This window comes from Trachypithecus francoisi, unplaced genomic scaffold (genome assembly GCF_009764315.1).
Source record: "Trachypithecus francoisi isolate TF-2019V2 unplaced genomic scaffold, Tfra_2.0 Lachesis_group12, whole genome shotgun sequence".
In the NCBI taxonomy this organism is placed as follows: domain Eukaryota; kingdom Metazoa; phylum Chordata; class Mammalia; order Primates; family Cercopithecidae; genus Trachypithecus; species Trachypithecus francoisi.
Window position 1 is genome coordinate 107,742,866 of NW_022681457.1, and position 23,299 is coordinate 107,766,164.

At 53.4% G+C, this 23,299-nt stretch overlaps 1 protein-coding gene across 1 annotated transcript in view; it reads right to left on the bottom strand.

Moving 5' to 3' along the window:
• PADI1 (peptidyl arginine deiminase 1) overlaps positions 1-22,780 on the bottom strand; it is a 40,387-nt gene extending 17,607 nt beyond the window's left edge. The window contains exons 1-6 of the mRNA XM_033228119.1: positions 22,600-22,780; positions 5,729-5,909; positions 4,569-4,641; positions 3,829-3,890; positions 2,343-2,457; positions 2,112-2,237 (exon numbers count right to left, since the gene is read on the bottom strand). Of these exons, the coding sequence (XP_033084010.1) occupies positions 2,112-2,237; positions 2,343-2,457; positions 3,829-3,890; positions 4,569-4,641; positions 5,729-5,909; positions 22,600-22,691 (649 nt within the window). The 5' untranslated portion in view covers positions 22,692-22,780. The remainder of the gene's footprint in view (positions 1-2,111; positions 2,238-2,342; positions 2,458-3,828; positions 3,891-4,568; positions 4,642-5,728; positions 5,910-22,599) is intronic.
• Positions 22,781-23,299: the final 519 nt, after the last annotated feature.

Sequence of the window (23,299 nt, forward strand, 5' to 3'; positions counted from 1 at the left end):
CAACAGAGTGAGACCCTGTCTCTAAAACATAAGAAAAGTAATGAAGCACTGATTCATGCTACACCATGGATGAAACTTGAAGACATTATGCTAACTGAAATAAGCCTACTGTATGGTTCCATTGATATGAAATATCCAGATAGGGAATTCCAGAGATACAGAAAGCACTTCAGTGGCCGCACACCGCAGGAGAGGCTGTCCATTCACTTGTCGAGACTTTGCTTATGCCCTGGTGTCACATTAAGTGCTTTCAAGCTGAGTCCTCTGCCTAAACGTCCACCACTGGTGCATGGGAGGGAACATTCTGGCCCCTGCCAGGCTCATTTAGCTGGAACAATAAGTTCTGAGTCAGTTTGAACAGAGGAGGGTGAAGGGGAATCAGGAAGGGCTAGAAGCCTGTTGTTGTTTGTAAAAACAAGTAAGAGCACTCCAGGGTTAAGGAGTGGTACATTTTTAATTTAATTTAATTTATTTATTTATTTGAGACAGGGTCTCACTCTGTCTCCCAGGCTGGAGTACAGTGGCATGAACACGGCTCCCTGCAGCCTTGACTTGCTGGGCTTAAATGATCTCCCACTTCAGCCTCTAGAGTAGCTGGGACTACAGGCTAATTTTTTTGTATGTTTTGTAGAGACGAGGTTTTGCCATGTTGCCCAGGCTGGTCTCAAACTCCTGGGCTCAAGTGATCCTCCCACCTTGGCCTCCCAAAGTGCTGGAATTACAGGCATGAGCCACTGCGCACAGCCAATTTTTTTTTTTTTTTTTTGAGACGAAGTCTCGCTCTGTCACCTAGGCTGCAGTGCAGTGGCATGATCTTGGTTCACTGAAACCTCTGCCTCCTGAGTTCGAGTGATTCTCCTGCCTCAGCCTCCCGAGTAGCTGGGACTACAGGCATGAGTCACCACACCCAGCTAATTTTGTTTTTTTTTGTTTTTGTTTTTGAGATGCAGTCTTGCATTGTCGCCCAGGCTAGAGTGCAGCGGCACGATCTCAGCTCACTGCAACCTCCACCTCCCGGGTTCATGCCATTCTCCTGCCTTAGCCTCCCGAGTAGCTGGGACTACAGACACCCGCCAACACGCCCGGCTAATTTTTTTGTATTTTTTAGTAGAAACAGGTTTTCACCATGTTATCCAGGATGGTCTCGATCTCCTGACCTTGTGATCCATCCGCCTCGGCCTCCCAAAGTGCTGGGAGTACAGGTGTGAGCCACCGCACCTGGCCTAATTTTTTTTTTTTTTTTTTTTTGAGACGGAGTCTCGCTCTGCCGCCCAGGCTGGAGTGCAGTGGCCGGATCTCAGCTCACTGCAAGCTCCGCCTCCCGGGGTTTACGCCATTCTCCTGCCTCAGCCTCCCGAGTAGCTGGGACTACAGGCGCCCGCCACGTCGCCCGGCTAGTTTTTTGTATTTTTTAGTAGAGACGGGGTTTCACCGTGTTAGCCAGGATGGTCTCGATCTCCTGACCTCGCGATCCGCCCGCCTCCACCTCCCAAAGTGCTGGGATTAATTTTTGTATTTTAGAAAGAGACAGGGTTTCACTGTGTTGGCCAGGCTGCTCTCGAACTTCTGACCTCAGGTAATCCGCCTCCCAAAGTACTGGGATTACAGACGTGAGGCATTGCGCCCAGCCTTGGCCATGTTTTTTAAAGCCACAGGCTGATTAATAAAAACTCTGGTGAAAAAGTTGGGTTCTGGGGCCAGGGGCAGGGCCTGGGCCTCAGCCTCGCTAGTTCTCATGCCCTCCCTGCCTGGACAGTGCTTGGCATGCAGTTCAGTCCACAATGATTGACCAGAGGAGGGAACGGGAGTGGGGCAATGGTAAAAGGAGGAACTTTGGTGCACCCAAGACACCTGGGTTGGAATGCCTGCTCCACCCCAGATGGTTGTGCCACAGTGAATTCCTGCATCTGAGCCTCAGTTTTCCTCTCCATAAAATGGAACTCGTTGCTGACCCTCCTCCTTGAGGACTATATTTGGTACTGAGGGAGTGGTTGTTTGTAAGCTGTAATGAGAGTTACAAAAAGGTGATGGAAAAAGAAAGAGAGAGAAATGGGGAGGAGAGGATAGACATGGATGGAGCTGGGAGGACAAGGCTCCGTCAGGCCACTCACCCCGAGCACAGAAGACCCTCATTCTTTTGGAATCAGAGACGGGCATGTTCAAGACAAGCTTGTGGCTGTCGAAGAGCTCGTCGGGGCCATTGCAGCTCAGCACCATCGGGGACATGTCCTGCAAGTCTGGAGAGAGTGGACCCCTTGAGATCACCCTTTCTCCACCCCCACCAACAGGATCCCCTCCCATCCCTGCACCCCACTCTCCAGACAACACCTTGTGTCACTCACCAGCCCGCGACAACCAGCTGTGGGTGAGGTCAGGCTCTGTGGACCTGTGATTGTCCCGGTCACAGTTCACCAGCAAGATAGCCCCATAGCCCTCAGGGCCCCAGCGCCAGGTTTTCTGTGGCAAAATAAGATGCCTTGGGATCAGTGGGACCCAGGAGGCTCCAGGAAGGGGTTCTAGACATGGCCAGGGCCGGCTGCTTTGTTAGATTGTATACTTTCATATTCTTGGTTTGCTTAAGGATTTTAAAAAGGATTATTTGGGGAATGGAGTTACAGATAAGGCTCTAGACCCACCTCATCCTTGTGCGGTGAACAATCTGCACTACCATACACAATGACTCCACCCAGCCATCACACTGGATAAGCAAAAGTGTTACCATACCCAGAAATGGCCCTCAAAAGCTGGCTAAGCTTTAGCTCTGCCTGGGGGGGGCAGAGGCTGCCCACCATGACCTTGATGAGGGTCGGGATCTGGAGAATCTTTGGGAGACCCTCCTCATCCCAGCACTCTCCTGGGACCCGTCCCATAGATATCTCTGGCATCTGCCTGCAGTCCTGCAGGATCTGCAAACTGAGGTCTGAGCCAAGGCGGGAAAGATGGCTGGAGCGCTCCCTGCCTCTGTGGTTGCCGCTGTCCCCAACACGCCTCCCCACCAGACCCACAAGGCAGGGCTCACTTTCCCCATTTCACAGAAGGGGGCGGGGAGGTTCTGGGAGGTGAGTCCCAAGCTGCATAGCTGGCCTTCAAACCCAGGTCCTTGGGATTGCCTAGAGCTACTGTTAGCCTTTATGGCACTCTTGCCCACACCTCTGGGTAGACGCCACCCTGCAGTAGGGTCCCAGACATGATTTGTATCATAATTGCCACCATGCGCAAGCACTCTTGTGCAGTGAACGACCCGCACTGCCATCCATGGCAGCCCTGCCCACCTTGTCCTCAAAGCCTTGTGATCCAGGCTGCCTCTCTGGAGTCTTTCTCTTCAAATTGTACCTTCTAGCCCTCCCAGGAAAGCTTCTAGATACTTCCTGTAGGGGGAGGCCCTGAGCCCACTCCGTCCTCCTCCTTACTCTTCAGGCTTTACCTGGGGCTGGCCACCATAGCCTTCTCTACCGGAAGGCTTGTCTTCTCCTTGCCTTCGGTCACTCAACAACCTTTTAGGAAGCACTCCCACATGTGTGGGGGTCCAAATATCACCCTCAAAATAAAAAAGGCAGCAAGCAAAAGAACCAATCCCCATTTCAAAGCGGCACAAGAGAGACCCAGAGAGGGTGAGCTATTTGCCAGCAGTCACAGCCTGTTGGCTACAGCGTGTAGGTTAATATCCATTCATGCCAACTTGGCTGTCCCAGATGGGTCTCCTACATGGTTGGATACTACAGACCCTGGGAATCCATCATTCTCCCATAGGGAGGGCACAATCCACCCGGGACCACCCCAAGTTTGCCCTCCAACCCTGCAGTCTTGGAGTGCCCACGAGGGTCTCACCTTGTACCCCTGGCTTCTCTTCACCTTGCCTGTGCGGCCTGTGTCGACCTCAAGGGAAATATCTGCAAAGAGATGGAGAGGGGCTGCCAGGGCTCATCCAGCCCCATCTTCACACCCCTAAAGTCCAGGCTGGGCAAACTCTGACCCCGCCCCAAACCCGTGAGGACCAGGATGCCCTGCCTGGGGGTCAGACCCCACACTTGGGAGGCCCTTGTGGCTTGCCCTGTGGTTCTGGGAGTTGGAGGGACCCAAGCCTTTGGTTCTTGAATGACTTGCTTGCCTGTGCATGTCCACCTGCTAGCTCTTGCTGGCTTTGGGGTTCTAAATCACATGCTGGTGACCCCAAAACTCTGGCAACTGGGGACATGGCCTGAGGTTGCAGGGGCTGGGTTCTGCCATTCCATCGCCCTGGGCCCTGGCTGAAGGGGGCACGTTCTGTGCTGGGTCTTGGAGGTCTAATGAGGGTATACATGGGACTCTGGATGAAGGAGACTTATTGTGGGTCTAGCTGTTTTTCACTGGGCAGTGAAGTTTCAAGATCCTTGTAGTCCTAAGGACTGCTGGGTCTCAATCTCTGTGGTTCCAGAGTGGACAGAAGGTCTCTGAGGAATCCAAGCCCCTCAGTGATGGAGGAAGCTGGCCATAGGTCTTCCACTCCAAAGAATTCACTAAGTCCCTCAAACAGGCAACCTGGAGTGGCAAAGAGGGGATAGATGGGCAGCCAGGGAGCTGCTACTTACCAACGCCAGTGAGGTACAGCATGCTGTGGCCCAGGGCTTGGTCTTCCTGCTCCCCATAGTAGGAGACCCTCACCTGCGGAACACAGCCCTAAGCCTGCATGGCCACCACCTTCAGAGATGGCAGGGGCAGAGGAGATGGGGGACACACCCTGACAGCCCTACTTAGAGGCACAGGAGGCATGGAGACCCTCCCAGTCTCTGAAGTCCCAACACTCAAGGGCTCCCGGCTGGGATTCAGAGCTACCTCTCCAGCAAGCAGTTGTGGAGCCCACCCTGGCTCCCAGGGCAGGTGCGAGGAGCAAGGAGGGTGGGGGCAGGGTGGAGGGATGGGAAAGGCAGGGCAGCGCCCAGCAGGTGCAGCTGGCAGATGAGGAAGGAACAGCCAGCTCCATTGACCTAGACAAGTGTCTCAGCTCCTCTAAGTCTCAGGTACTTCCTCTATAAAATGGGAATGAGAACCTCCACTCCATCATCACAGTAAGCCCCTGGGATGGCCCCAATCAACAGGAGACTGTCCCAGTCCTGCCTGCAGTCCCAGCAGTCCCTCAGCTAGCAAGCAGAGGAGGTGGGGTCTGAGCCCACGGTGGGCTCCTGAACCCCTCTCTCAACAGCTCCCTCATCCCTGCCCTTTCCCTGTCGGGGAGAAAAGGTTATGTCTAGGATTTCGTGGGTCACTGTGTGCCATGGGTGCCCAGGGCTGGGGCGAGTGAGGAGGGAATCGTCTGAGCTTCGGGCAGGTGATGAGAGAGAAGGTTGGCTTAGGCGTGGGAGATCTGTGCACACAAAGGTGTGGACGTGTGTGTGTGCACCTGCACGGGTTGTTGCTGTATGGTCGTGTGGGGCTTCTTGCTGGGTCTGTGTGTGGGCTGAATACGGGGATTAATGTGAAGTTGTCCATGAATCTGAGGGGGTGACTAGGAGAGCATGTGTTTTGTGGGAGTACTCATGTGTTCATGTGTGAGACTGGAGCAGTGGTGGAGGTTTGCATGTTTGGGGCGTCTGTGGCGTTGTGTCAGGATACGTTCTGTGTGTGTACTGTGATCAGCTTTGTGAGGTTTGGTTAAGTGGGGAGTTTGGAATGGGAATTGCCATGGTGGGGCTCTTACCTTGGATGGGGGTGGGGAGATGCAACCCTTTTCTGTGAGAAAGTGGCCTCTTACCTTGAAGTCCCTTAATTCCTTACTGGCTGTGCCCACAGATACAACCATGTCTGCATCAGTGTCCAGTGGCCAACGGGCCTTGCCTATGGGCTTTGTCACGTGTGTGCGGTTGTAGACCATGAAGATCTCCACCCCGGAGCTTCCAGAGACCCTGAAGCTGTTGGCACCCTTGGGCACATCACTGGCAGAGAAGGGAGATGGGAAGAGACCCAGTGCTCAGAGAAGGGGCCACAGTGGGGTGGGGGCCTGGGGCTTCCTGGCCGTTCAAATGGCACCCCTCAACAGCCAGGCCAGGGAGGCACAGGGCAGTGCCACTGGCCAGGAGACCAACCTGGGCTGGGCTTCAGGACGCCAGAGCATAGATGGCAGACCCTTGGACACCCCCAGCCCATACCCAAGTCCCTTCCAGATCTGACACTTCCAAACTCTCCAGCTCAACAGGAAATCCACTAACCCACCACCTCTCACCACCTCCACTGACATCGCTGCAGCCCAAGCCAGCATTACCCATCGCCTGGATCACCGAGTAGCTCTCCTGGGTCTGTGGTCCTACCCGGGCCCCTCCAGTCTGTTCTGCGCACAGCAGAATATGTTGTTCCTTTGCTCAAAAGCAGTGGTTTCCATCAAACTCAGTAAAAGGCAGACTCCTCTTGAGTAGCATAAGAGGCCCTTCTGATGTGCCCCTACCACCTTGCTGACTGCCTCCTCCCTATTATACTTTGCCTCACTCACTTAGCTCCAGCCACGCTGGCCTTCCTGTTGAGCCATGAAGATGCCAGGCTGTCCTGGTACTGGCTGCTCCTGCTGCATCGACTGCTCCTCCCCGAGATGTCCACAACGCTCCCTCCCTCACCTACTTCAGGGCTCTGCCTAAATGTCATCTTCTCAGCAAGACCCCGCCCCCCCATCACTCCATTTAATGCTGCACCTTGCCCATCTTTCCCCCTCACTGACCCCCCATCTCCCTTCCCCTGCCCTTATTCTTTTTTTTTTTTTGAGACAGAGTCTCACTCTGTCATCCAGGTTGGAGTGCAGTGGCACGATCTCTGCTCACCGCAACCTCCGCCTCCCGGGTTCAAGTGATTCTCCCACCTCAATGCCAGTCAACTGTCCATCTTTCTTTTTGGCAGGTCAGCTCCACAAGGGCAGGAATTTTATCTGTTTTGTTCACAGCTGCATCCCCAGCACCTATAACAGTGTCTGGCACATGGTAGGTGCTCAATGAACACGTGTGAATGAATGGATGGATTCTCACTTTCTGCTGCTCTGCAGGGGGACTCAAGACCATCCATACTTGAGTCGTGATCTAGAATTTGACTAATGCCAGTACCCAGTGCAACTTCTTTCCATCACCCAATACACCGCATTCCCCTGATCCACCAGAGCTCTGGGATCAAGAAATGGGTGTTGAGAAGCTTCCCACCTGCGTTGGCCCCAGTCTGGGGCACTCATCTTCTGGGGCCCACCCTACTCCTCCCACCACCAGCTGCTCCCAGCCACAGCTGACTGGGACCAGCCTTCCTGGCCCACAGCATCAGAGGGAGATGCACTGCAAATTCAGGCTACAGGGCACCCAGAGCAAAACCAACAGAGCCTTTGTGGGTGGCATCTCATTTTTCATCCCCCGCATACGCGTGAACTGTGGCCTCTCTGTGCCAGGCACTGCACTAATCCCCAGAATTCCAGGAGGCTCTTGGGCCCGTGGCGCCCACACTCTGGAGGGGAGGTTGAATCAGAGAACTACACGTTGGTGCTTGTGCTTCTTTTGTATGTCAGGGCTCTCCAACATCATACCCCACGGCAGAGTCATCAGCCACCAGGACACCACCCAAGGTCAAGTCCACTTACAGACATCCACCTGACTATAAAGATGCTGCTGGAGGAATTTTGTCTGTTTTGCTCACAGCTGCATCCCCAACACCTATAACAGTGTCTGGCCCATAGTAGGTGCTCAATAAACACATGTTAGTGAATGGATGGATTCTCACTTTCTGCCACTCTGCAAAAGGGGTCCTTCTGCATATTCTCCCGCCTTCATCCTTTCCTGGACCCCTAAAAACCACCCAAATATTCAGCCCTCTGGAGAAACCAGACCCCCTCCGCAACCTCTGCCATGATCACTTGGCCCCATCAAAAACTATCTCCATTGACTGCAGTGACAACAGTCCTAATCACAAGTCCTACTCGGTGCTCCCTAATGCTCATCTCAACCCCCCAAAGATGATAGTCCCCATTTTACGGATAAGGCAGGAGTGTACAGGGGTCCCAGAGCCCCTGCAGACTGCTGGCAAGACCCACCACCCCCATCCCCCACTCATGGCCTTATGATCACCATGTTCCACAGCACTTTTGGGGGCCCTCCCATCTTAACTGCTCTTCCTCATCAGTTACATCAGTTACCATGGAAACCCCAAGTCTCCTGGACTCTCATCCTCTTGTCTGACTCCATTCCTCATCCTCCCCAACTCCCTTTCAATCCCAGCCACCATCATCTGCACAGTATCCTCAGTCCTGCCCCGGACAGTTTTCTTGACCTTGTACTCTAAAGGAAGCCTGTCCCCAACAGCAGGCATGGCCTCCCCTGCAGCCATCTCCATGGTGACTGCTTCCTCCTTACTCCCTCCAGCCCCTGGGCCTGGAGGTGGGCAAGGGTCCTTCATGCTCCTCAATGTCCCTTCCAGATCATCATCTTTACTCCGCAAACTCCCAGCTTTGCATTGACATTTCCAGACCACACCACCCATCTACAGGGACGCCCCTGCACACCGTCGCTCTGTCCTCATCTCGAGGGTGCCAGCTCCTGCCATGTTTCTCAGCCTGCTGCCGTCACCAGTTTATACTTCGATGGCGATGTAGATGGTGTGTTGCACCCTGGTGCCTCAGCCCCTTGACCTCTCTTCCAATGCTCATGACCTCCACCTGGCCTCATCCCCTCCTTCCCGGGGCAGGCACTATAGAATGTCATTACCGAAAAACTGCACCCACTACAAGCTCCCCTGTTAGGAACCCACTCGGGCACCGCTTCCCAATATTCCAGCTCGCTCCTAACACACCAATGCCACCAAGCCTTCAGCCCAATGGGATGCTTGACCTTTGAAGGCTGAATCCTCTCTACCCACTTCCCACTGCTGTCCCTCACTCCTCATGTTCCCTCTTCCCTTCCCCAGCATAGTCCCATAGATCCCATAGGCCCCCACTGCAGCCACCCCCTTGCACCACTCCCTTATCTTTTGCTCATCCTTCCCTCTCTTGAGTTGCCTGGCAGAGCTCCAGCTATACAATCAGATCCTACTTTCGATGCTCTCTGCACCTGCACCACGCAGCTGACCACGGTTCACTTGGATTCATGACTGCTGACCTCAAGGGATGCATGACATGCCTGGTGCTCCTACAGCATTGCTCCAGGCTCTTTTCTCTTTCAGTGTCCTAGAGGACTCTGTCCTATCTTCTCCTATCTCCGGAAGCCTCCCCGCTCCTCCCCCTCATCACTCAGAGCCTTCAACCTCCCTCCTCCCACCACCTCATCTCCCTCCTGGGGCGAGGAGTGAGCTGCCTGGGCTCTTGCCCAAGACCAGCCCTCCTGGGGCACATCCCCTACTCAAGGGCATCACCGGCCTTGCCCCTTCTCCCCTCCCTTGCAGCCAGCACACAGACATGGTGAATATCACCCAACCCCAAACTCATTCTCCTTCGACCCCCTCATTTCTTCTGCTCCCTTGATACCTCCAATTGTTTCTTCTCTTTGTCTCTGCAACCTGCCTCTAATCAGACTTTCCTCCCCACCACACCAAGGAAACCCCACCGTTGCCAAACCCAATGGGTCTTTTCTCTTCTTCCCCTCGTTGACTTGTCAGAGGCACTTGGCCCAGATGATCACCTGTCTTTGAAACACTTTCCCACTTGGCAGCTGGGACATGGGCTCTGCTTGCTCTCCTCTGACTCCCTGGCCTTTCGTCTGACGCCTTCGCTGTGTTACCCCCCCTTACCCTCAACTCCAGGCAGTGGTGTGCTGGCAAATGTTTAACAACCAGCTCTCTGGAGTGGGGGGTTCTTATGCACATATATGTATATATAAATTTATTATAAATTTTACTGATATAAATAGTGTATAGCACATAATGTAAAAATAATAACATAATACATATTATTCTTTATTGTAAGATGTATTGTAAATTCTATGTAGTCCATTGATTCTTCCAGATGCCCTCTCTTGCAACTGTAGTCAACCTGTGGTTGCAATTTGACCATGATTTGGCCAATGCAATTGCATCTCAGTCTGTTTATTCTTTCCTCCATAAGTTTATTGTCACTAAATCTGATATGTGACGTAAACGTTGGTTGATATTTTTGTTTACATTCACGAATAAGATGAAAGGGAAACAATGAAGATGCATGCCACCCTTCATTCATTCATCTAGGATGTGAGCAACTTCTTTGCTGAATCAGATAATCCTGGAGTAATATTTCATCAATTTTTGGTACTAACCACAATGTCATGGCTATAGATGCGATATACTTTTAAATTTAGTTGGCATTGTTAACCTGTCTCCATCACTTTCCGAACTCTAGACATTCAATAAAACCATGAATGAAGCCCTGATTTGTAGCCTCGACCAATGTCTGTGGTGTAAATACTCCCACTCTGGCCAGTTTCAAGTTACCAGCCCAACATCATTGGACTCAGAGTTCCAAAGAGATGCATAATAGCACCTCGTGGCATCACTATTTCCACTATATATAGACGACGGTAGAATGCAGTAAAATAATTAAGCAGTGATGAGTTTCAGTATTACTGCCTTTGTTTTTAATATACTTTGTTTAATTGTGTGTACAATTTAATTTTAAATAGTGTCTGTGTTTAACAAGTGGCTCATAACCTTCCTAAAAAATAAACAATCAGATCTCCTTGAGGAAGGACCCTGGTACATTGCCAAAAACTTACACTGCTCATCTTTCTCCCAGCCTTCCCCAAGAGGACGCACAACTTTTTACCAGGGTGACTGTCACTGGGGAAAAGGAAGTAATCGTACATTTCCAGTTCTCCTGCACACTGGCCCTGAACGGGTCTAGGAGACCCTAAACATCACTGCCGCCCACCTGGCAGAGCAGGGGCTCATGCAAGCCAGGCGATCCATGGATTTTCAGCTCAGGTTCATCTCACAATGGGTCCAGGGAGCCCCTGAGCCCATCTGTGGTTCCGCCCCACCCCACCACGTTCCAAAATGTGTAATTGGAATAGGCACCATCGGCTACGGCAGAATCCCCACACTGGTACTCTTCAGAGTGTGGCTGGCCCCAGCACGCCTGGCTTAGGGCTCAGCCTCCCCTCTCCTCCTCTCCTCCCCTCTCTCCCCTCACCTCTCCTCCTTTCTTCTGTCTACACCCACTCCCTTGGTTTTCTCCACCTGCCACATCAATATGGTTAGAACTCCCAGACTTCTTGTTTTTCTGAGTTTCTCCCTGGGTGTCTACCAGGCATTTTATTTTATTTATTTTTTGAGACAAAGTCTTGCTCTGTCACTCAAGCTGGAGTGCAAAGGCCCGATCTTAGCTCACTGCAACCGCTGCCTCCTGGGTTCAAGCAATCCTCCTGCCTCAGCCTCCCAAGTAGCTGGGATTACAGGAGCTCACCACCATGCCCAGCTAATTTTTGTATTTTTAGTAGAGACGGGATTTCTTCATTTTGGCCAGGCTGGTCTCAAACTCCTGACCTTAAGTGATCTGCTGGCCTTGGCCTCCCAAAGCGCTGGGATTACAGGCATGAACCACTGTGCCTGGCCCTTCCAGGCATTTTAAATTTCACACATCCAAAGCCAAAAGCTTGCTTCCCCATGCCCACTCCTTCCCCACTTCTTTCAAACCTGCTCCTGCCCAGCCCACCGTAAGTCTGTCCATAGCGTCTCCCCCTTCCCATTCAGCCTCACCTCCTCTTGTTCCCTCACTCACACAGCCAGCCCCTCAGCAAATCCCATCAGCACCACCTTCACAGCAACTGCAGACCCTGACTGCTCTCACCTCTGCCACAGCTCACACCCTGTCCAAGCCACCAGTTGCCTCCACGTGGATTTTTATCATAGGCCGGTGCCCTGCTTCCTCTCTCTCCCCACAGTCCAGCTTTAACACAGCAGCCAGAGGCACCTTTTAAAAGAGAAGTCCCGTCGCATCCCTCCTGCTCAGAGCCTGTCGCCAGAGCCTGTGTGGACTCCCAGGGTTTCCTGACCCATTGCTTTCCCTCCCCACGCCCTCTCGCTTGGTTCCCTGCCCTTCCTCGAGCATGCCAGGGCTGCAGCTCTCTCTACCAGGAATGTTCCTGTCACTGATCCCTGCAGTCCACCCAGCCCCTCACTTCCTTCCCTCAGGGTAGCACACAAGGCCCTTCTGATGCACCCTTCTTGCCTGTTGCAAATGGCGTGACATGAATGACACCATGAGCCTGGTACCCCAGCCCCAACTTCACTCTAGCCCGTGGCACCGGCCACCACCTCCCAGCCACCTGACAGCTCTCCCTCTAAAATGCAGATTTTTTTTTCTGTTTATGTTGTCTGCATTGCTGCTGTCATCTCTGCATCCAACTTAGTGCCTGGCGTGAACTAGGGGCACAATCAATGAGTTCTGGACAAGGACACAGTGACTCAGGACAGTGGAGTGGCTTTCTCAGGACTGCCCAGCTGGGAGGTGGCTGAGCCATGATTGAATCCAGTCGGCCTGGCCCATGAATTCCAAGAGCAAGTAGCCATAAGCTCAGGGCACCCAGCTGGCAGCAGAAGGGTTTCTAGCTCATGGGGGACGCCTGCTCCACCCCACTCAGGGACCACCAGTGCCAGACACAGCCCTTTCAAGGGAAGCAGGACTCTGTGGAGCCAATCCCCAGCTTTGGGCAAAAGTTGACATCTCCAAGTCACAGCCCCCTATTTGGAGTCTTGGTAGAAAATTGATGATGATGATGATCATGATGATGGTGATGATGACAGAAGGGGGAAGAAATGACAGGTACAGTTCCTCTGGGGCTATCAAGACCCTCCAAGCCCAGCCCAGCTTCCTGTAGTCTGAATCTGCTCCCTCCCCACCCCAAACTTGCTCGGTAGCTCACACCTCTGTTCACCTCTCTCTGGGGTGCTGGGCTCCTGGTCTCAGTGTGTCACTGCCCTGTGAGTGACAGATGAGTGGGCAGTGCCTAGAGGAGTTGGGCCTTGGGGGAAAGGTGGCTTCCTGCAGGAGACACCTGCTATGCAGGTCTGAGACCCAGGGCCACTCCTGCAGGCATGAGAAGGGGCCTGTTCTAGTCCCAGCCCTACTGCCTTCGCCTTCAAGACTTGGCTCCCATCATCCCCATCCAGGTCAGCTTCAGCTACAGAAGAGCAGCAGGTACCCCAGCAGGAGCCTTGAAGACCACCAGGAAGAGGCAGGAGGAGGGGACTGCTTATTCTCTCTGGCACCCAAGCAAGGCAGGTTATGCCGGGCACGCCCTGCGCTGCCTTTGATTCTCATTCCCTTGGCATCCCACCACTCCCCTGCCCCGGGGCTGGGAGATGGGGCTCACACTGCCTTTCCTTATCTCTCAGGTGCCCAGATCAGGTGACTGGCCATGGATGAAGGGCTGCCCTTGGGAAGTGTGACAGGCAGGAGTGGGAGCTTTTGGGGAGCCCCAGGCCACCCCACAGTGGGCTGTGCCATGCCAGCTTTCCCGAACTGCTCCCGGCTTCCTCTGAATCTAATAATTCTCTCCAAGATGCTTCTCTTTGGTGATATCTCATGATGTAGCCCCCAGACCTAACCAACTCCCAGATATGCAGTACTGGCATGTCCCCAAGTGCATAGTAAGGTGAGGTCATGGATTTGAAAGCACCCCTCCAAATTAAAACCAAAATCATTACCACTACAGGAGTCACCCCGTCAGGTGTCCTGGCAATCACTGTTATATTTATCATGGTTTCCACTGTTATGCTGATGAACCAGCCCCTCACCAGGCCCGCTCCCCCATCTCCGCTGGGCAGGGTCGCGGTGCGGGGTGGGGAGCGGGGATCTTTTGCATTCTTCAAGACCCACTTCAAATGCCACCTCTTCCATGGAGTGAAGTGTGGCTTCTGTGTGGAGCATGGCCACAAACTGGGTCACTCAACTGCCTTGATTTTCCTCTGCTGTAAAATGGACATAATCCCAAGAGCTACTTCCTAGGCCGTTGGAGGGATTCCACAGGATGGTGACTTCTCAGCCTTAGATGCTGTCACCATAGTTACGATTACTCTTCTCAGAGTCCCCACACAGCCCAACTCACTCCAGCCAGAAACCTGTTGCTTCCTCTGTGTCCCCATGGCCCTGGTTCAGACCTTCCTGGTGGCCACTTCACATCTTGTCTGTGCCGCCCAGAGCAGCGTCCTCCTACTCACCCTGCAATGCCTGCCAACCTCATGCCCAGAGCAGGGCCAGTTGCATCAGATTCAATAGAGAGGCTATGAGCAGGATGGGGTGAATTCTTAGAGAATCTCACCAAAGGAGACGTGGAGGGTGGGATGAGGAATGCAAAACCAGCTACTCTCCACCCCTGCCTGCCTCCTGTGGTAAGGTGCAGGTTCACCCACTGGTTATGGCATAAGGCAGCATGTTCCATGGGTTCTAGTGGGGCAGGGAAAGAGCCTGCATTTTCAAGCACCTGCCATGTGCCAGACACATGCTTAGCTTTTGCTATCCATGATCTCATCTCGACTTCACTCCAACTCCTGCTTCCCGACCGAGGTAGGTGTTATTTGTCACAGGGTAATGATGGCCAGTAATGCAGGAGTAAAAGAATTTACCAGGACAGTTGTATGCAAAGGAAAGCAGATTGATTACAGAAAGTAGGAAAATACATCGCCAGAGACACGACGGTCAGCCTTCAAGAAAGAAGCCTTTCTCTGGGGTGCAAGAAAGAAGCCGACAGCAAAGAAACAGAGACTTGCTGGGGATTTTATAGGATGATGTTTACGCCATCTGTTGAAGAGGGCTTTGTGCAGTACTGATTATGCCAAGGCCGCGAGGAGCTTAGTTGCAGGGGTCTGGTGAGAGCTGGGCCCAGGAAGATGGTGAGTTATTTGCACAGGAGGGCTGTGTATCCTGGACCATGAAGAAAGGTCCAGGCTCGGACCTGATCGGCTTTCTTTTTTTTACTTTTCCCTGCTCCTACCGGCCTGGCTCCTTTTCCCTAGTGAAGACTCCGCATTACTGTCCCCACTTCACAGATGAAGAAATCTCAGAGAGGTTAAGTAACTTTCTCAGGTCACACAGATGGCAAAGTGAGGAGCTGTCCTGGCTGGTATTAAAATGAGTGCATGTGTCCCCTGAGCATGCCCCTGTTGGGGACTGGAAGGAGGAGACTATCGGGAATGTCGGAAGGAAACAGGAATGTGTTGAGAGTGTGCAATGTGAGCTCCTCTGCATGGCTCTTTGGCAGCAGGTCAGGGAGGCCTAGGGAGGGTGGCACCGAAGCAGGAAAGCCACAGCCCCCTGGCCCCACCGTGCATCTACATACAAGGGCAAGGGCAGGCGGGTGGTGCCTGTGATCTTCTTGTCCTTGTCTGCCCTAAAATGACAGAAGACACCAAGGAGCATCTTGCATAGGGTAGGCCTTAGGTCAGAGGCGGGCCTCGGAGGTCATCCTGGCCAGCCCCCTGCCCGCTCCCCAAGACAGACAGCTCACTATCTCCACCCCTCTCTGCTTTGACAGCTCAGGTAATTAGAAAGCTTTTCCTTTTGCGTGGTTGCGACTTGCTTCCCAGAAGCCTCGGCCCACTGGGGCTCCACAGGCCAAACTTCATGTCAACAGCTCAGAAATGTACCACCTGGTCTCTAGGGAGAAGAGAAATACAGCAGTCGCAAAGAAGTGCTTCTCTGCCGACTGTCCTACCCTGCAGTTTGGACATGGCCAGATCCTGGGGACAGAAACCAAGTGGGTGGGGGTGGGGGCCCGTGTGCTCTTGGGGGTCATCTGGGGCACTGCGCTGGGTGAGTGGTGGGGGCAGGAGAGGGAGAATCAGGCAGAATCGGATGAAAAGGCTGAAGAGCAGCCACTGCTGGCTGAGCCTGTGGCTCCCCTGTATACCTGGCCAGGATCCTGCCTGCCAGAAGCCCTACAGGTACCAGCCGCTAGGTGTCCTGGAATGAAGCCACAAGAAATGCCATAGGGTCAGCCAGCAGGGTCCAGCAAATCCTCTGGGGTGACCAGCTCCGTGGGCGATTCTGCTTGGAGCCAGGGATCTGCCTGGAGACTGACAGTCCCGGGGTACTGGCCGCCACTCCGTGAGCTCCAGCGCTAAAGGCCAGCAGCTCCCCTGGGGCACACAGGGCTCCCATTAGTGCTGCCAGTGACTCTGCCTCAACGTACCTTCCTGGGTACCTACTATACATCAGGTTCCACGCTGGGCACCAGGAAAGCAGAGACAAATCATCCTCGGCTTTGCCCTTGTGGGGTCCACAAGGGGCAGGTCCATCGGAGTCTACGGAAGGTTTTTACTCCATTCTCTGATTCCATCCCCATGGCCCCTGCCTGCTAATAGGGGAGTGATTATTCTTCTCCCCATTTTACAGAAAATGAGCTGAAATGCAGAGAGGTCACACAGTGGGTGATGGGGCACAGCTGTGCTTGGCCCCTGCCTGGATCTGACAACAAAGCTCATCTGCTGCCCTGCCCTCACTTCACCCCTCACTTACCCAGCAACATAGAAGAGTGCCAGAGCCTGGGCAGTCGCAGGGTTGGGCTCACAGAATTTAGAACCAGGTGGACCTGGGTCCAAATCCCAGCTCTGACATTTATGGGCTGTGTGGCTTCAGAAAAGTCTCTCAACCTCTCTGTGTCTCCATGTGTCTGCAAATGGGGATTATAGTAGTCCCCATCTCACAGGCTTGTTGTGAGGTTTAATTGAGATAGTGCAGTGAGCACTTAAAACAGGGCTGCCGGCCGGGCGCGGTGGCTTACACCTGTAATCCCAGCACTTTGGGAGGCTGAGGCGGGCAGATCATGAGGTCAGGAGTTCAAGACCTGCCTGGCCAACATGGTGAAACCCCATCTCTACTAAAAATACAAAAAATTATTTGGGCATGGTGGAGGCAGAGGAATCGCTTCAATCCGGGAGGCGGAGGTTGCAGTGAGCTGAGATCGTGCCACTGCACTCCAGCCTGAATGACAGAGCAAGACTCCATCTCAAAACAAAAACAAAAACAAACAAACAAACAAAAACCAGGGCTGCCCTCATGATCATTACTGCCACAGAGGGCATCTGAAAGGCATGGAGGAGTGGGCAGACCTGGGCAAAAGAGGACACAGGGCCCTGTGGTCAAGAGGACCCTGGCACCTCCCTTCACTCTCCTACCTGACCAAGAAAATGGGTCAGGTGTGCAATCGTTGAAACCCACATCCTGAAATTTGTTTAACTCCCCAACTAAGAGGATGCTCCTCACATGTGGCCATGGGCCGTATCATCACCGAGTGCCAGAGCCCAACACAGCACAGGTGCCCAGGAGCAGACTGCCCTGGGGAAAAGACCACAGGAGGTTCTTTGAGATGTGAGGTGTGGGCACCAGACAGTGGGAGGGGCAGCTCCAACCCCTAGTCCCCTGGCTTGCAACCCTGGCTTTAGCTTTCCCCTGGGTCCTCTCCCAGGGGCTGGCTGGGGCTGATGGAGGTTGAGGGAGGGCAATGGCTGATATCCCAGACCCTTCAGCATGCTCAGGCATTTTCTCAGGAGTCAGGAATTACACATGATGTGGCTGTGCCCTGTCCTCTCCGTCATTCACAGAAATCACACTAGTGGGTGCCTTATGCTCTGTCATTGCTTGGGGAGGGGCACGCCCAGAGAGCCCAGGCTGAGGGCGCAGGCTGAACCAGCCTTCTCCCAAGTGGAGCTCTACCCAGCCAGGAATGGAGGCTGGAGAAGAGGGACAACTTTCACTCACTAGTCTTCCCAGAAGAGGTAAACAGGGGCTGGGGACCAGAATGTCCCTGAGAGATAGGGCCCTGAATTTAGAGTCCAAGAGGTGAATCACCTCTCCTCTCCCCAAAGCATGTCCGTGTTCTTTGGATTGTGGAATTCCTCAATGCAAAATGGAAAAAAATAGGTGGACGCAGTGGCTCAGGTCTGTAATCCCAGCTACTTGGGAGGCTAAGGCAGAGGATCACTTGAGCCCACGAGTTTGAGGTTGCAGTAAGCCATGGTCACACCACTGCACTCTAGCCTGGGTGACAGAGCGAGACCATGACTAAAAAAAAAAAAAGATAAAAACTGATGCCGGGTGAGACGGCTCACACCTGTAATCCCAACACTTTGGGAGGCCAAGGAGGGCAGATCACCTGAGGTCAGGAGTTCGAGACCAGCCTGGACAACATGGCAAAACCTTGTCTCCATTAAAAACATGGGGTGGTGCATAACTGTAGTCCCAGCTACTTGGGGAGCTGAGGAATGCAGGAGAATCACTTGAACCTGGGAGGCGGAAGTTGCAGTGAGCCGAGATCATGTCACTGCACTCCGGCCTGGGCACCAGAGTGAGACTCCATCTCAAAAATAAAAATAAAATGAAATGGAAAAAATAAGGGTGGCAGCTTCGCAGGTACAAACAATAAGGGATGTCACTCCTATTGGGAGTGACGTGGAAGAAAACAGGCTCAGAGATGCTAAGTGACTGGCCCAAGATCACACAGCCTGCAAAGACCAGCTGGGGGTAAAAGGGATGGGAGTTAAGAAGGGAAGAGGAGAAGGCTCGGAGTGAGGAGATATTCCAAGACTAGGATCCAGGAAATGCCAGGAAGGGGTAAGGAGGCGGAAAGCGGAGGGCCTGGGGGCCAGAGTGAGGGGAGAGATTCCCAGCCAGTCCCAAAATGGCAAGTGGCAGCTAGGACACAGGGGAGCAGGGAGTTCCACAGAATTAAGAGGTGGCTGACCTCTGAGGCCCTTCCTGATGTCAATATTTTATGTTTCAAGAATGCCACCCTCCACCATTCTGAGTCCAGTTTCTGCAACCCCCGGACCCATCAGGGTCCCTTGGAACTTGCGGAGGACCCCAGCTTCATATTCTCCAAGGACCCTGAAACTTGAACTTTTAATGTTTCTTCTGGTGAAGAGTGTCCTTCCTACCATAGTGACACAGTGACAGGATGGAGCAGAGAATGTGTCCAGCCAGCTGCCGGCAGCCTGTCGCTTGCTGGAAATTAGTGTCGGAGTCAATCCTATAATTTTCCCCTGAGGAGTACAATTATGCCTCATTGTTCTTCTGTACAAGTTAAAAGCATTAATTTACTTGATGTACACATTACATGTACCACAAGCTTTCAAACTCTGTTTTGGCATTTTCATTTTCTGAAATATAGGGATTTCCAGAAAATGCATCTGAGAGGCCTGCAGAGTCCCTTCTCCCTGTGCCCCTCCAAATCTACCACTGTCTGATCCCGAGTCAGTTGTGCATTGCTGCTTTTGCAGGAGTAGGGAAGGCTTGGGGGAAAGTGCAGGAGAATGTCCCTGTCACCTACAAGGCCAGCCTTCGGCATCCCAAAGAATAAAAGTTCTTTATGGCCTCCAGCCTGGGGCTCTGGTTCTGGCCTCTGGGCAGTCAAGGAGGGCCATGCAGGACTGCAGATGGATTCCTCACACTACCCACCCCTGTCTTTATTGGCATGAGCCACCTGAACTCCTTAGGCAAGGACAAGGACAGCCAGGGCAGTCTGGCCAGATCCAGGGAGTCAGAGTGGTGAGCTAGCCCACTGGGGTGTGGGGGTCAGGGTGGTGAGCTAGCCCACTGGAGTGTGGGGCATCAGGATGGTGAGCTAGCCCTCTGGGGTAGGGGGTGGACAGGGTGGTGAGCTAACCCACTGGGGTCAGGAGTGGACAGGGTGGTGAGCTAGCTGACTGGGGTTAGGGGTGGACAGGGTGGTGGGCTAGCCCACTGGGGTGGGGGGGTGGACAGGGTGGTGAGCTAACCCACTGGGGTCAGGGGTAGACAGGGTGGTGGGCTAGCCCACTGGGGTCGGTGGTGGAAGGGTGGTGAGCTAGCCCACTGGGGTGGGGGGTGGGGGTGGACAGGGTTGTGAGCTAACCCATTGGGGTCAGGGGTGGACAGGGTGGTGGGCTAGCCCACTGGGGTGTGGGGTTGGACCTGTAGCACATGCTGAGTGGAGGATTCCTAAGGGTTTCCTAGGCTGGGACACCCTGGGGCACACAATTACCCTAAACACAAATGTTTCTCCAAATAACCAGTTCACACAGCCCCTGGGGGAATGAATCACTTCCTATGATGTCATCCCCACACACCCATCTCCTGGAGGGCTCAGACTCCCAGCGGCTCAGGTGACTGGCAACACCTCCTTTTCTGGGGGCTTCCCCCTCCCACCAGTAAGACCAACTAGAAACTCCATAGTCACCACCAACACCCAGGTGAAGTTTCCTGAAGGGCTCTTGGGTGGAGGTGCCCCCTGTGCTCACTCAGGATCCCAGAGCAACCTCTGCCTCCCAGAGTCGACCAGAGCACAATAGCTATGAATAGCCCAGGCAACTTCCTGTTGCCCCTTCGCTGGGCCAGGGCCTGCATTTGAGGATGCTAAGGAGCTTTATAGACACCCTATGCTCCCAGCACATGCAGTCTGAGATGTCCTTGTCTCCTCCCACCCTCTCAGGTGTGAGGGAAAGAACAGATGCTGGAGAAAAGGGAACTCACAGAGCTACCAGAGCTGTGAGCGCTGCCAGGGCACCCACGGTGTGAGGGGCCTTATATATGCACGGCCTCATTTATCTTCCCCTGAACCCACTACAACTGGCGTTATTGTTTCTTCATTTTCGGATGTGGAAACGGAGGCTCAGAAGTACAGCAGCTTGCCCAGGGTCACACAGCCACGCCTGGAGCCAGCCTGAGAATGGAGCGTGTTCGACTCCGGGATCTGGGTACTTCACCTCCACAGTGAATTGCAGAGCGGACTTGGCTATCTCACGGGGCCTCAGATGAGGAAATGAAACCCAGAGAGGACTAACAACTTGGCCCGCATCAGGCAGGAAGTCAGTGGCAGAGCTAAGACCAGGTCTCCTGGCTCCCCATGAAATGCTTCTGGCCTTAGCAGCACTGTGTAGAGCCAGAGGTTCTGAAATCACCTTCTAGAAACAGTCATGCCCTCAGATGAGAGCAGAAGCCTGAAATGAGAAGAAGAGAGCCTGCAAGGGACCCTTTTTACTCTTGGTGTGAAAGTAGATTCCCAGATACAATGTGGGATGCCTAGTTAGAGTTCAGCTCCAGCGGCCAGGCACGGTGGCTCACGCCAGTAATCCCAGCACTTTGGGAGGCCGAGGTGGGTTGATCACTTGAGGTCAGGAGTTTGAGACCAGCCTGGCCAACATGGTGAAATCCCATCTCTACTAAAAATACAAACATTAGCAGGGTGATGGTGGGTGCCTGTAATCCCAGCTATTTGGGAGGCTGAGGCAGGGAATTGCTTGGACCCAGGAGGCGGAGGTTGCAGTGAGCCGAGGTTGTGCCATTGCATTCCAGCCTAGGTGACAGAGTGAGACTCCATCTCAAAAAAAAAAAAAGATTTCAGCTTCAGCCAAACAGCAGATTTTTTTAGTAGAAATATCTCCCATGCAATATACTAAGAAAGCTTTTTGTTATTTATCTGAAATTCAGACTCAACTAGGCATCCTATATTTTTATTTGCTAAATCTGGCAAGCCTATGTTAACAGGGCAAGAGACAATGGGGTCTCTGCTGGCCACCTAGACCCGAGAGACCCAGCCCCCCACACCAGGGCTCCCAGCAGCAACTTAAAGTCAAAGTTTGGTTTCCATGGCTCCTGGTTCTCCTCCCTAGCCCTGCCACTGGGGTCACAGACCACTGGCCAACAGAGAAGCAGGAAGGGCTTCTCGGGCAGAGGATCACTGGAGGCCAGGTGGGCAGCTGGGTCTTGCATACCTTAGCCAGACCAGCAGGTACAGGGGCTGAGTCCCAAGAGGGAGATAGGAGCTCAGATCCCACCCAGTAACAGACCCCAGCCCCCAGCCCCTCTTTGAGGGAGACTGCCACCATGAGCCCCCTATCTGCAGGGGGTTCAACCCCACCTGGTCCAGCAGGGATGGAATCCATAGACAGCCTGTCAGAGTTGGAAGTGCCACCAGAGATCACCAAATCCAATTCCCTTAGTGGTCAGGTAGGGAAACTAGTCTTCGAGTCCCCATCTGGGCACAGCCAGCACAGGAAAGATTTGGGTCAACAGGAGAAGCAAATGCTACTGCTGCCTCCTCAGATGTCATCATTGCCACCATCACTGCCATCATCGCCATCACCACTGTTCATTACCATAATCACTGTGATCACCATCATGTCACAGCAAACACGATCCCCAGCCTTCTTGCTTCAGGTTCTCTCCTCATGTTAATTCACCGAATATTTCCTAACCACTCCTAACTATCTAGTTACCCCTGGCTGACCTCCAAGGATCAAGCTACCACACATGTCCCTTCGCCTCAGAGAGATGGGGGCTTGGCAAGAAGTTGAGGGATGGGGGGACCGGTTCTCTTCCCCGTCTTGAGCCATCTGATGTTCCACACAAATTCTACCTAGGTGTCAGAATTCAGGGCCCAGATCCCAAATCCTGACCCCAGGGCTCAGAGTTAGAATTCTAAGGCCGGACTCTTATCCAGGGGCTTGAGGCCAATGTCCTGAGCCCAGTGCCCAGAAGCTGGGGCCCCAAGGAGGACCTGACCAGACCCTAGTTCCTTCCTTCCAGGCTCCATAGCCAACTCCACCTTCTCTGCTATCTCCTGCCAGCATCCTCTCCAATGTGCCTGACTTGTCTATCAGGCACCCACCGCATTGACCTCCATTCTAAATCAGCCCTCTGCAGCCAGGTTAGTGCCTCCCAGCTCTTACCTGCGAACGTCCACGTGTGCCGCGACTCCCACCACACACACAGCGTGGGTAGGCATCTTCAGGGACAGCTGCGCAGTTCTCTTTGGGGCCATCCTGTCACCTGGCTCCCAGCCTCCTAAAACAGCTCCGGCTCCCCAGCTCCTGTCCTGGGCGCTTCTTTGCCAGGAAGAAGTGTGAGTTCTGACGGGTTGGTGCCTCCTCCTCCCTTTTAATTTCACCCTGTGACCTGATTAGCTTGCCTGAGCCTGGTCCCCACCTCCTGGCTCCACACCCTCCTCATTCAGGGCTGTCAATCCAGGAGGTCAGGGTGCCCATGGCCTCTCTGGGAGACGGGGGAGGGGAGCTTCAGCTGGCGACCCCGGGTGGAGCAGGGCTCAGCTGCCAACAGGAGACCCTCCAGAGCTCCCCAGCACCCCCGTCCTCCCCTCCAAAGACTCCTTGTGCCTGAACTCCTATTCAATGATGTCAGTGTTTCTGAGGACTGACTATGTGCGGGCTCTGCCTCTAACCACCTGTGATCCTTATCAAATCTTTTAACCTCTCGGTGACTCAGCTGCCTCATGTGTAAGTTGGCAGCTATAACAGTAGTACCTGTCCCACTGTGTTGATGTGGGAAAGACATGAGTTATATGTAAGAAGATTAGCACAGCCCCTGGCTCTTGGTGTTCACTAAAATGCTAACAACTATGACTTGTATCCT